At 51.3% G+C, this 12,412-nt stretch overlaps 1 protein-coding gene across 1 annotated transcript; it reads left to right on the forward strand.

The window, feature by feature from the left end:
* Window positions 1-841: 841 nt before the first annotated feature.
* Window positions 842-11,420, forward strand: MVK (mevalonate kinase; the record flags this gene model as incomplete). The annotated part of the gene is made up of 8 exons (XM_010162332.1): window positions 842-989; window positions 2,184-2,339; window positions 5,042-5,145; window positions 6,165-6,210; window positions 7,001-7,091; window positions 7,554-7,670; window positions 10,770-10,923; window positions 11,269-11,420. Coding segments are annotated over 8 exons (968 nt in total), but the record flags the coding sequence as incomplete, so codon positions are not given.
* Between the last annotated feature and the right edge of the window lie 992 nt (window positions 11,421-12,412).

Here is a 12,412-nt window from a genome sequence, read left to right on the forward strand (position 1 = left end):
CGCGCCCCCTCTGTGCCTGCAGTGACCGGCCCGGTGCTCCGGTACCCGTGAGTGCTCCTTGCCCTGGCTGTGTCCTCCTGTTTCAGGTTCCCAGGGGGTTGTTCTGGCGCTGCTGTAGCTCAGGTAGTGCTGTAGTACAGACAGGAGCCAGCCAGGGACCGCATCCAGGTGTGTTACTGATGGGGAGCCACAAAGGAGTTTCTCTGAAGCTGGAGTGAGGGGAGGCAGGGTGCAGAGCCTGCTCTCCTGCCCCTCTGCCCCACACCAGCCCTCACTGGAACTTCTGTGGCATCTTGTACCGGGGGAAGCCCCTGACTGGCAGTTGTGCCATTTCCTTCTGGAGGACCTGACACTGACTCCTGTGATCCTCATGAGCACCATTGCCTTAGTGGGAGGCAGGACAAAGTTTGCTGCCTCAGAGCATTGATAACCTCTCTCAGCACTGACCAAAAGTTCTCTTCCACTAGTGCCTGTTCCTGGCAGTTTGGAGTCTAAACTCGAGTGAAGTGCATCAGAATATCCACGTTCTTTAATAAAGAGTTTGTGACTTGCCAGGTTCCACATAGTGATGGATGGGTGCACTGGGAAGTGTAGGCAGGAAGGCAGTGGCTGTAATACAGCAGGTTTGGGATGTGGAAACACTGGGTTCTCAGTGTGACTGGTGGAGATTTTGCTTTTATTTTATCATGAATCCTCAGAAAGTTTGTAGGTGAAATATGAAATTGGCTCAATCTTTTTCTGCCTGCTATAACAGGAGGTGTTGTTCTGGTAAATACTGCTTTCAAGTTTAACAATTCCCTGTTTTCTAAGTGTTTAAATTCTCCCCTGCTTGCTTCCATAGCTGACTTTGATGAATCTAAGTCCCCCAGCGTAGAACAGCTGGATACACTGAGAGAGTTTGCTGGAATCACTGCCGGAGCCTCAGCTCCTGAGAGCCTTGCTACTCTTGCCTTCCTTTATATGTGCCTGGCTATTTCGGCTAAATATGGGTAAGGCTGTCTTCCTGCCCCACAATAAACATCTCTCTTGAGTTTTGTTCACTGTTAATTGCTTCTGCAAGGTCATGGGAAGGACCCAAACCTTTGAGGCAAAATAAGAAATTACAGGGAATCTCACTTCATGTGGGTTCTGAGCACCTCAGGAGACACTCTTCAGAGCTGAGCTGTTTGGTGGGCTGGGAATCATCTGCTCTTATTTAGGCATCAAGCTTTGAGGTGCTTCAGTCAGAGCAGTTCATCCCTCCCTTCCTGCACAGCCAAGAGCAGCAGAGACACGTCCCTGCCTCCAGCAAGCAGCTCGTGTCGTCCTGCCTCAGGTTAGAAAAACTGCTACAGAAATGAGCTGTGAATTCATTGTCTGATCCCTCTTGTGGGCTGAATCTTCCTAAAAATGTGAGAACGTGGGGTAACAGCAGCTCAGGGCTGTTCCAGTTTCTGAACTGGTGATGGTACCAGTGTAAGTTACTGGACTTGGAGATGAGGGCAATGTCTGATACAGAGCTGCTGTTTTATACCAAGTCAGAACCTGACCTCAATATTCATAGCAAAGGAATAAAGGTTAAAGAATGATGATGTGCAGCTGCAGCATGTTGTGCTTTGCAGTCTCAGAGTTGCTCAGTGGTAGCACTGGGGCTGTCATCAGCCTGCTCTGAAGCCATCAGTTCATAGTTCACGTTGCTCACCAGCCAGTGAAAAGCTCCTGGGTTTGATGCTGGGGTCTGTAACACAACCTGGACTCATTCAGTGGAGAAAAGGGGCCATGTGAGCACAGATACATGTGCATTTCATCTTCCCCATCAGCTTGTGCTCCAGTGGGATGTAACTATGCACTTAAGCATTTGGGATATTTAGGCTTTATTTAGAAATATGTTTAAAATCGTGTTTACAACAATCTTTGAAGGGTCTCTTCGTGGTGCTACTCAAGTATTTAGTTACTGAGGGCCCCTGAGCTGTGCTAATCAGGGATCCAATTCAGCAAGGCTTTGTTCTGGTACAATGGCTTCCCAAGGCTACTCAGCTGTTCTGACTGAGCACTGTGAAGCCGGGTGTGTGTGTGTGTGGGATGCATGTGCTGATCTTGCCAGTTTTCAACCAGCTTTTCCTGTGGCATCTTTTGCCTTTGAAACGTTTCCTCAAGATGGAATTCGAGGTCGTTGTGTTACATCCTGTGTGTTTGTGTTTCAGAGATGTTCCAAGTGTGGATATACTGGTGTGGTCTGAGCTGCCCACGGGAGCTGGGCTGGGTTCAAGCGCTGCGTACGCTGTTTGCTTGGCGGGGGCCCTGCTGACGGCGTGTGGAGCCATCTCCTGCCCTCTGAAGGAGGGAGAGTCCACAGCCAGGTAATGCATCCCATCAGGGAAGCCTCCCTGCTTGGGCTGCACAGCCCAGGGCAGCTCTGCTCTCTGTGCCCCTGACTTTCCTTTTACCTGCACAAATCCTGCCATTGCCACCTCTCTTGGTCTCTCTCTGGCCGACTCCTGGGCTGTGGCATCCTGAGCCCAGCTCCTTCCCCTCCCTCTCCTACTGCTGTGCTGTGTTCCCAGCAGCAGAGACATGCTCAGTCCCAAGGCTCTGACCTGTGAACCACGTGTTTACAATTTGCTTCTCCTGATAAAAGCAACTGGATGCAGGCACTTGGTAAAACTCCCACCATTTTCCTTGTCTAGTGTAAGATATACATACTTTAAAGAAGAAAAAGCTTTATTTTGCCAAGCAAATAAAACACACATCATGTGCTGAATTCTTTTTAACCTCTATTTCCGCTCTGTCCCTGAGCATCTCTCAGGTTTTGTGTCAAGGAGTTGAGTCTCCTTTCTGTTTTTTCTGTGTTTTCACATGATTTTTTTTTCTCTCCATGTGGTACACTTCCTTCTGATCTCCTGCCTGAGTTTCCCCTTTATTAGTGGCTGGTGAAAGGGAGTTTCTTTCCTTCTGCCCTTGGGTTGCTTTCCCTTGGAGTTCAGTCTTGACAAACTGGTCTGCTGTGCTGTGTGTCTGAGGAGGCTCTGTTTAAAGATGCCTATCACAGCTGGAGCTGCAGAACCCTCCCTTGTGCCCTTGGTTCCAGGTGCAACCTTTTATGGTTGGCTTCTGGGGATTTTGTGTGGAACTGAGAGTGAGACAGCAAGAAAGGGGAAGGATTTTTCATAAGGGCAGTTAATGACAGAACAAGGGGAAATGGGTTTAAGCTGAAAGAGGGGAGGTTTAGATGAGATATTAGGAAGAAGTTCTTCACTGTGAGGATGGTCAGACACTGGCCCAGGTTGCCCAAGGAAGTTGTGGCTGCTCCTCCCTGGAAGTGTTGAGGGCCAGGCTGGATGAGGCTTTGAGCAACCTGGTCTAGTGGAAGGTGTCCCTGCTGATGGTAGGGGGGTTGGGACTGGATGATCTTTAAGGTCCCTTCCAATCCAAACCAGTCTATGATTCTAAGAAGGGGTGACTCTGTTCTGCTTCCAAGCCAGAATTTGCAGCCTGACCCAGAAACACATCCCTAGAGCAGAGCAGTTTGTACACTGTGTGCTCAGGCCAGTCTCCCCAGTAGTCACAGGGCATGAGAGATGAAAAGCCAGCTCCCAAGCAGGCGGTGAGCAGCCAGGATGAGGATGTCTTCATTCCCTGCTCGCACGGCTTCGCTTCAGCTTGAATACAGCGTAATTTTTTTCTTCCAGCTGGCATGCAGAGGGGTAAGTGAGAGATGGGAGTGTCAGACTTCAGAAGGTTTTTGCTTAACGTTGCAAGAAAAGAACAGCGTGATATAATGACTCCTGTGTAGAGAAGAATCGCAGCCTCTCAAAGAGGATTAAAAACAAGTGGTTTACAGCAAACTGCGCTTCTATTTTGAGTAGCGGCGGCGTGAGCTGTTTTCCTGAATGCTTCGCAGATTAAATATTGGCAAGTGAAATGAAAGGTGTGTGTGGAGATGGATAAAGACATTCAGCTGAGGCCCAGGGAAGTGGGGAGTTAAAGGAAGTGGCTTCCAGGTAGCAGGTGGCTCTCAGGATTTCTGCCCTGCCTTAGCAGTGACTGTTCTCATTATTTTATGCAAGACTGTTTGATGCTTTTCCAACAGTCCGTGTTTGTTGTGTTCCAGCTGGGTGTGGGAGGGCTAGCTGGCTCCCTGGGGGTGCTGAGCTTCCCTTGGGGTGCCAGGGTTTGAGATAGTCCCTCAGCACAGAGTGAGGGAGTGGGTTTGAAATAGCTGGGTGGGCGTGTGGGTGCAGAGCAGCGGGGTTTTGAGAGGCGCTGTGGTGGGATTGCAGTGGAGTTGCAGCCAGGAATTGCTTTGTAACTGCCAGCTCTGTGTTTGCTTTTTGTGTTGCTACAGCCCATTAATTAATATGTTCAGTCAGGGGCCTTGATCCTTGCTGAGCCTGACCCAGCACCAGACTCTTTGTGCCGGCATTTAACTCTCAAAGCCCTCCCCCATTTGTGTGACTGCTTTTAAGACAACAGAAACCCTTGTTTTTATGTTTTTAGTGTAACACCTTCTGGATCTGCATTTGGTTCCCGTCTGTGCTCTTAAGTGCCAGCACCTGGTGCAGCTTGAAGTGTGAGGAGTTAATCCCTAAAAAAATCAAAGTCTTTGCTGGAGACAGTAAATCAGTTCTAACTACACCTTTTGACCCAATTTGTGAAGCTTCTGCAGCCGAGCAGCTGGCAATTAGAGGCTGAGGTTGCCGTGTGAAACGCAGCTTTTACTGTTCTCCTCTCACGTTGTGCCTTCTGCATTGACAAATACACCGTCCTGCCTGCTGGGGAGCAGGATCTCAGGCCAAGATGTGTGGTAACACACAGTGTCAGGGAGGTGAGGATAAGTCTGGACTTGCATTCAGTTAAATTTGGTCATCGTTTGGCCAAGGCTGGGATCTTCCTGAATCTGCTCCCTCCCTCGCCAGCGGGAGCGCTGGGTAGTGGTTGTGCCCTTTGTGCTGTCTCTGTATCTCTTGTGGCCTCTGGAGCTTCTCTCTGTCCCTCACCATGTGCTGGTTTTGGTTGTGTGCTGGTTTCAGTTGTGTACTGGAGTCATTTTCTTGCCTTTCAGGTGGCCAGAAGAAGAGCTGAGCTTGATTAACAGCTGGGCCTTCCAGGGGGAGCGGGTGATCCACGGCAACCCCTCGGGTGTGGATAACGCTGTCGGTACCTGGGGTACGTCTGTGTTTGCAATGAATGTGGGTGCTGAGGAGAGGCAGGGGGGGGGGGGGGGGCGAGCAGCCACACTTCTGTCCTCTGCTGAGGAGTGTGCATCAGCTGTGGGCAGGCGGCGAGCAGATGCCACAAGTTGCATTTCTGCACATGATGAGGCTTGGTTGGGGTTGCTGCAGGGACACTGGATGGAGCCAGGACAAGAAACTCCCAAATTCAGGTTGCTGGTTTGACTTGAGTAGAGGGAATCCATCCCTGTCTTGGTTTGTCCCATCTGTAAGCTGGGACTGGAGCCAGCTGAGCTTTTGGGGCTGCAGGAACACCAGAGATCTGCATCCCCCAGGCAGGTGCTGTCGGGCAGAGACCCTGTTACAAATAACTGATATTTAAACATTCTGGCATGAACAAAGAAACCTAATCCTGTCCCAAGGATAATGCAGTTGGACAGCTGTCATTTAGTTTCAATTAGCAGAGACTTCCAAGTGTTTTGGAAGTGTCCTTGGAGACTTTTAATAATCTTTCTAATGAGACCTAATCGCAATGCCTCTGTCAAAGTAGGAGCCAAGTGAGACATTTCTTCTGGACAGTGAAATTCCACGCTGAAGGATGGCTGCTGACATGAGTGCACACGTTCAGTCCAGTTTGAAACCTGCGTGCTTGGCTCTGCCCCAGGGAATCACTGCTTGGTTCTTTTTTTTTAATTTAATTTTTTTTTTTCCAGTGAAGATTTAACCCTGGCCAAACTCTTTGCCTTTAAAAAAAATACTGATTGTGAACCCGAAGTAGAGGAGAGCAAAGGGAAAGGCATTGGGTTAACTACGTCCAGCCAGACCCTCTCATTAAGTCAGCAGGGTTAGGCAGATTCATGCTGTCTGGGAACATGGTTCATTTAGCTGGTGTTTCTTGCAATTACTGTCATATTCTCTGGGTGAGGTTCTAAAGATGAAAGACCTGCTGTCTCTGACGACACCGTTATCTCTCAGCTGGCTGTGTACCCAGACAATGCATGTATTTTACTTTAGGTGGAGCCCTGAGATACCAATCGGGGAAAATCACACCATTAAAGAGGTAATATTCGAGTTTAAAAATAACTCTTACATCTGGTGGGTGGAATATGTCAAAGAGGCATTAGGTGGATCTCATAGGGTATGAGATTGATGGGAGATCACTAACAGTGTGGTGGAGGGGCTTTGTAGCCTGATTTTGCTGTGGGTGTGGGTGGCTTGAGTGTTCTCTGGGTTTGGGGTGGATGGGAACGATGAAATGTTTGGTCATTATCTGACATTAGATGAACACAGCACAAAGGATCAATATTAATTTCATGGCATTATGGGCAGCAGGAACAGATCTGCTCCTGGCAGCAAATGACATTGTGGGGAGGGGGGAATTTTTTTGCTTTTACCTGATGGTAGGACTGTGTGAAAACCAAGCTGCAGACAAATCCAGGTCCTGCGTGTTCCCTCTACCTCCTGCCAAGGAAGTATAATCTGACTCCATTAAAATCTTTCACAGTGCATGAAATTGCTCTATTAGCAGTTAATGGCTACTGCTGGCTAGTCTCGCAGATAGTATTTCAAAGGGAAAAATTTAGCTTGAAAAACCTGGATTTCAGTAAATACATTACAGTTCTATTTATAGTGCTTGTAGTTGTTCCGTGTATCTGAGAGGAACGAGCCTGCACCCAGCCAGTGCTTAAGCACCTGATTAAGTTTTTTTTAAAGCTAAAGGGACTCCTTATCTGGGGTGTTTTGCTCAAATAGGCCCTTTGAGGCAGAATGAACTGTAGCTCTGGGCCTTGGGAGCTGCTGGGAACTGCAAAGGAGAGAGGCCAGGAGGTGTCTCTTGTTGCTGCTTCCAGGGTGCCAACGCTGAGGATCTTGCTGACCAATACAAAAGTCCCTCGAAGCACCAAAATCCTGGTGGCTGGTGTCAAAGAGAAGATCCTGAAGGTGCAGCACCTGCATGGTCACGGGGATGGAGATATGTGTTGGGGCAGGATGGGGGTTGGGGTCACCCTCAAGAGCTCAGGTTTCCTTGTGTGGGACTGCAGGTCTTGTGGGGATCTCTTGGGAGATCCCACCAGTGGTCACTGCATTCCTACCTGCTGCTAGCTCACACCCAGCTGCCCTGGGAATGGGGTTCAGCTCACCTCCTCCTCTCCAGCACTAACAGGGCTTGCCACAAAAATCACCAGTTCCTTCTTCTGGCCTGCTTCCCTCTCTTCCTCCAGTTTCTGCAGGTGGGAGCAACTTACCATTGCCCTGCTCTGCTGGGGAGATTTCCATGAGTGAGTAGCCCCACGTAGGGTGAGGAATTGTCCAGATCCAAGACACTGGGGCCAGTTTTATCACAGTGGTATTGGAAGACTAGCCAGCAGTCTTCTCACATCTTGCCTTCCCCCCCCTTCCCAGTTCCCTGCTATAATGAACCCGGTGCTGGACTCCATCGATGCCATTTCTCAGGAGTGCCAAAGTGTTCTGGAAGCGATGCCTGCAAATCCATCACCGCAGCATTACCCTGTGCTGGAGGTAAGGGGCTTGTTCGCCAGTATTTTTAGACACTGTTACTGTTGAACATCAAAATGTCATTTAAAGAACATTAAGTCTAAGAAAAAAAATTTGATAGCAGGAAATGTTCAGTTCCGAGTGAAACCGTGGTCTGTGTGTGCGGCTTTTAATGCCCTTCCTGGAGCCAAGGGACAGCAAATGCTGCTGGTGTCTTTCCACAGTGGTGCACAGGGAGGGAGGGAGCGGGCCTGGTGCTCTGTGGGCCTGTAGCTCTGGAGGTTTTGTCTCCCTTTGCTAAGAAACATGGAGTGAGTTGAGGCAGAGACGCTCTCTCCCTGCACCGCACGCCAGCCGCGCTCGTTCTGGCAGCCGCTGCCTGGGAAGCAGCTGCTTTGTCATTGCCAGGGCTGGAGCGAAGAGCAGCGAGCCCAGCAGCCACTGGTTTGTGATGGACCGGTTACGAGCCAGCTCCCATTGCTCTCTGCTCATCCTGGCTCCAGAGAATAACAGAGTTGTGCCCAGAGCTGACCTGACGTTGATGCATGAGGTGCATACAGAGATCCGTGTTTGTCTTGGCTTTGTTCAGGGCAGGAGAGGCTGCTCTGCTGGGAGGAAACACGCTTCTGTGCACGCTGCAAAGTGGGGTTTTTTTCAGTGCTGAGAGCTCTGTGATACCGATCCGTGCAACCATGGGGTGAGGATGTGTGGCACTGTCCCAACTGAGACAAACCTGGCCTGGCCCTGGGTGCCAAGTGACTTGGACAGTCAAGAACCATTTGGTACCAGCGGTGTAGTTCCTTGTTGGCATCTGGAGCCCTTCCATCAGCTCTCCTGTGAGGACCTCGGCTTGTCCTTGCTTTTGCTGGTAGGTTGTCCCCTCCACAGCCCTGAGTGTGCTCTGGGGGTGCAGGAGAGGGCTCTGGGGTGGCACAGAGCTGGTGTCCCAGCTCGACCTGTGGCAGCAGTGTTGGGCTGTGCTGTTAGCAGATGGTTGGTACAGCCTTCTCCTCTCTGCTTTGGGCTTTGTTGCACCTCACTGCACATGGATGAGCTGCTGCTGGGACTGCAGCAAGCACGGGAGGGTCTCCCATGGGATCTGTGGTGAAGTCCTTCTGCTCCCTTCACACCAAGAGGGCAGTGGGTGTCTGTACCCATCAGGGCGTGCTGACCCTAATGATGGCTGAGCTGGTGTCAGCTGGAAGAGACCTGGAGTCTGTTTGCAGTACATCTTCAGACATCTCCTCTCCACTTTAATGCCTTATTGCTCAGACTGTTGGAATTATTGAGAGAGGGGGAAGAGGAGGGCTCATTTGAAGTGTGCACTGAGATCCTGACATGAAAGATGCCAAAGCAGCCTGTGTACAGTGCCTGGGAAGCAGCACTGCAGTGAGCAGGTTTCTATCTTGAATCTGTTGTTTTGTCTTGTGTTTGAGTTGCCCACAGAGGCACAGTTGATTATATGCAGCGTTATATATATATATATTTGACTGTTTCTGAAATGTTTTCTGGACAGCATTGTATTTGAACCATCGAACTAGTCTACTGTGTCATAAGCTGTCATCCGATTCCTGGCAGATTTTAGATCAGGAGATGACAGGTGTCTTGGATCATCATAGACAGCGCTGTGCCCTCACTCAGGCATATCAAGAGCTCTCTAGATGGACGTCTGTCCCACCCAGCACAGAACTTGTGATATACACACTCTGCGTGCGACTGGGTGCTTCATCTCCCCATGTTTGTTTGCAGACAGGACAGAAATGCTCTGGAGGGGAGAGAGGGATTATTTCTGCATCGTCCCCTCCTGTGTGGTGTTGGCAGGAGACTCATGCAGAGCTGAGGGAGGGTAATGTGACCTGTGTGCTGTAGCCCAGCTCCCACTGCTCCCTGCATCCCTTCTGGTTCATCAGGAGCTGCCTTGGCAGCAGTTGGTGGGACTGGCTGGAGGAGGGAGCACAGGGCTCCTCTTAGGGAGCTTCTGTGGGACTGGTCCCATCTCAGCCAGCTCCTTGGTTGTGACAGCGATGGGAACAGCCACCACATGCTTGGGAGATGGTCGAGTTGGGGTGTCAGACCAGTGTTGTTGAGAATGAGCATCTTCCACTGATGGTGGTGATGAGCTGGGAGGGCACTGTGGTGCTTGGGGGCCTGGTGCCAAACCCTTCCCTTTGTTCCTTGGTTCCTCACCTCTGGCACGAGGAGGAGAGAAGCTGTAACTCCCACCTCTGTGTGGTGTTGTCCATCACTTGGGCCATTTGGACTTTGCTGCTGTGGCAGCTTTCTCCAGGAGCAGAGGGGTTTGTGGCTGGGTGGGACAGTGTGGCAGAGATGCACTTGCTGCTCACCAGAGCCAGGCAGCCTTGCTTGGAGAGCAGCCTTGCTTGGAGAGTGGCTTGTGCTGCTTTCCCTCAAAGGGAGAGCCCTCTTGACCCCACTCATGCTGGGTGCCAGATTCCCAGCATGGTGCTGGTGAGAGGCCCCTTGGCTGACAGCCCAGGGGGAGGGAGAAGTGCTGCACAGTGCAAACAAGGGGAGGTGACTCCACGTCGCCTCTCCAGCAGCGCCGTTTGGGACTTGGCTGTGTCAGAAGTCCCCTGGATTTAGTTACGCTGGATGGATTGCAGAGCAGAGCAGGGTGACAGCCAGGAATGAGAGATGCTGGCTGAGTGCCCTTCCCATGACCAGCGAGGGGGCTTGCACGGTCTCCTGCTCAACACTCGTGTGACAGGGGAGAGGTGAAGCAGTCGGGGGGCACTGGGGAGCTCTGATTGAATGCCTGAAATAAATGCCTGCTGGCAGCTCGAGGTGATGAGGATTTTCTCTGTGTTCCCTGAGCAAAGAGGTCAGGGCTGTTGTACCACTGTCACTCTGGTGGGCAGCAGCAGCAGCACAAGTTGTGGGGGGGGACAGGGACAGATGAGCAGCCCAGGGCTCAGACCATGGCCTTGACCTTGCTGCCCAGTGCTGTTGGGCCCTGAGACGTGTTGGTGGCCAAACTCTTTGCAGAAATGAGATGGTTGATCAGGGGGTGGCTGGGAAGGGAGGGCACAGGGGGGGAGCCACAGCTGTGAAGAACCTCTGTCACCATGCACGCTCATCTCACTTACATGTGGTTGTTTTTAGGAACTCTTTGATATAAACCAACACCACTTAAATGTGATGGGAGTCGGCCATCCCTCCCTGGACAGGCTGTGCCAGGTGACGATGTCCCACGGCCTCCATAGCAAGCTGACCGGGGCTGGCGGGGGCGGCTGTGGCATCACCCTGCTGAGACCAGGTCAGTAACCCTCTGCTCACCCTGGGCATCCTTCCCCTGGTTCCACGTGGCCCTGCCAGTGGTGTCAGGTTTGGAAGGAGAGGAATACAACCCTAACCCTTGTATGGCTGTGGTGGGATGTGGAGCTGTGTCACTAACGTGGGGTGGTGTCTAGCAGAGCTGCCTGGCAGCGTGGTTGGCGGTGTTTCATACAGGGACGATTCAGTGTGTTCATTTGTGTGTGTCAGATCTGCAGAGCGCTGGCCCTACTTCAGGGGACGTGTGTTCCAACGTGCCGTGGCCCATCCCGCTCCCCCTGCAGTGGCCTAGCTGACTAACTGCCTGCTCTTGCCTTCCTCTTGGCAGACACCTCCCCGCTGGCTGTGGAAGCAGCCAAACGAGATTTAAGTGCCTGTGGATTTGAATGCTGGGAGACCAATATCGGAGCCCCTGGAGTGACCCTGCACTCCTCTTCATCTTTAAAGGCCGAAGTGCTGCGTGTGCTCTCCCAGAGTTAAACTTCTGCCTCTGGCAAGACCGAGCTCTTGGCACCGCGTCCTCGGAGCGATGGCTGCGTGTGCCCTGATGCCTGCAATCTTCTCTCCAGCTCTCCTGTCTGCGGGGCTCAGGGCATCTAGGTGCGGGTGTGGAGCCAATTTCAAGCCTGGTGTCACTGGGAGTGGGGGCTTTGAGGACCTGGGAGCAACTGCTGGTGCTTGGGTTAGGTGTGAGTTTGACCCAGACTCTCAAAAATCCTCTTTTGAATTGACTTGCTCAGCTGCTGTGCTAATCCCGAGGGGCAGGAGGATCTTGGCTGGATCCCAGCGTGGATGATGACACTTTGCTTGGTTCTGCCGCTTCAGATGCGTGTGGAGAATTGTCCCCTCTCCCCTGGCATCCTGCGAGGGTGGCAGCAGGGCTGGTGGGTGGATGTGCAGAGAGACCCTCAACATTTTTGAGTAAAAATCATCTTGGCAGCTCAGGGCTTGACACTCAGGTCTGCATTTCTCCTGGACTGTAATTCCCAGTGGAGAGGAAACCTTTAAATACAGCCCTTACCTGCTACTAATGAAGAGTTGGATAATTAACATGAAAGAAACAGCACATTTCTAATGAAACTCTCTCTCTTTTCACTCTTGCCTGTAATCTCTGCCTGGGCTGATAAACCAGGGGCCTGTAACCAGGCTCTGCTTTCTGTTCACGTGCTGAAGGTCTGGTTCAAACAGCGACTGTCACCTGCAGGGAGGGCAGCTCGAGGCAAGAGCAGTCTTAACATTTCTACTTGTGATCGCTGTTCTGGGATCTCTCACACTTCAGTCTCAAATGAGCTTGTCCTTGACCCTGCTTGTTGTGTTGGGTGTGTAAAAACACACCAGTGCCAGAGCTGGGGGGAAACTGGGGGTGAAGGGAGGGTCAGGGACAGAGCAAACCCAAATTTATTTTAGTTTGAAGTAATTATTTTGAAGTAGGAGGAAAAAAAACCCACCCCACCAAACCACACCTCTTCAAA

The sequence above is a fragment of the Antrostomus carolinensis genome, unplaced genomic scaffold (assembly GCF_000700745.2).
Source record: "Antrostomus carolinensis isolate BGI_N321 unplaced genomic scaffold, ASM70074v2 scaffold46510, whole genome shotgun sequence".
NCBI classification, from domain to species: domain Eukaryota; kingdom Metazoa; phylum Chordata; class Aves; order Caprimulgiformes; family Caprimulgidae; genus Antrostomus; species Antrostomus carolinensis.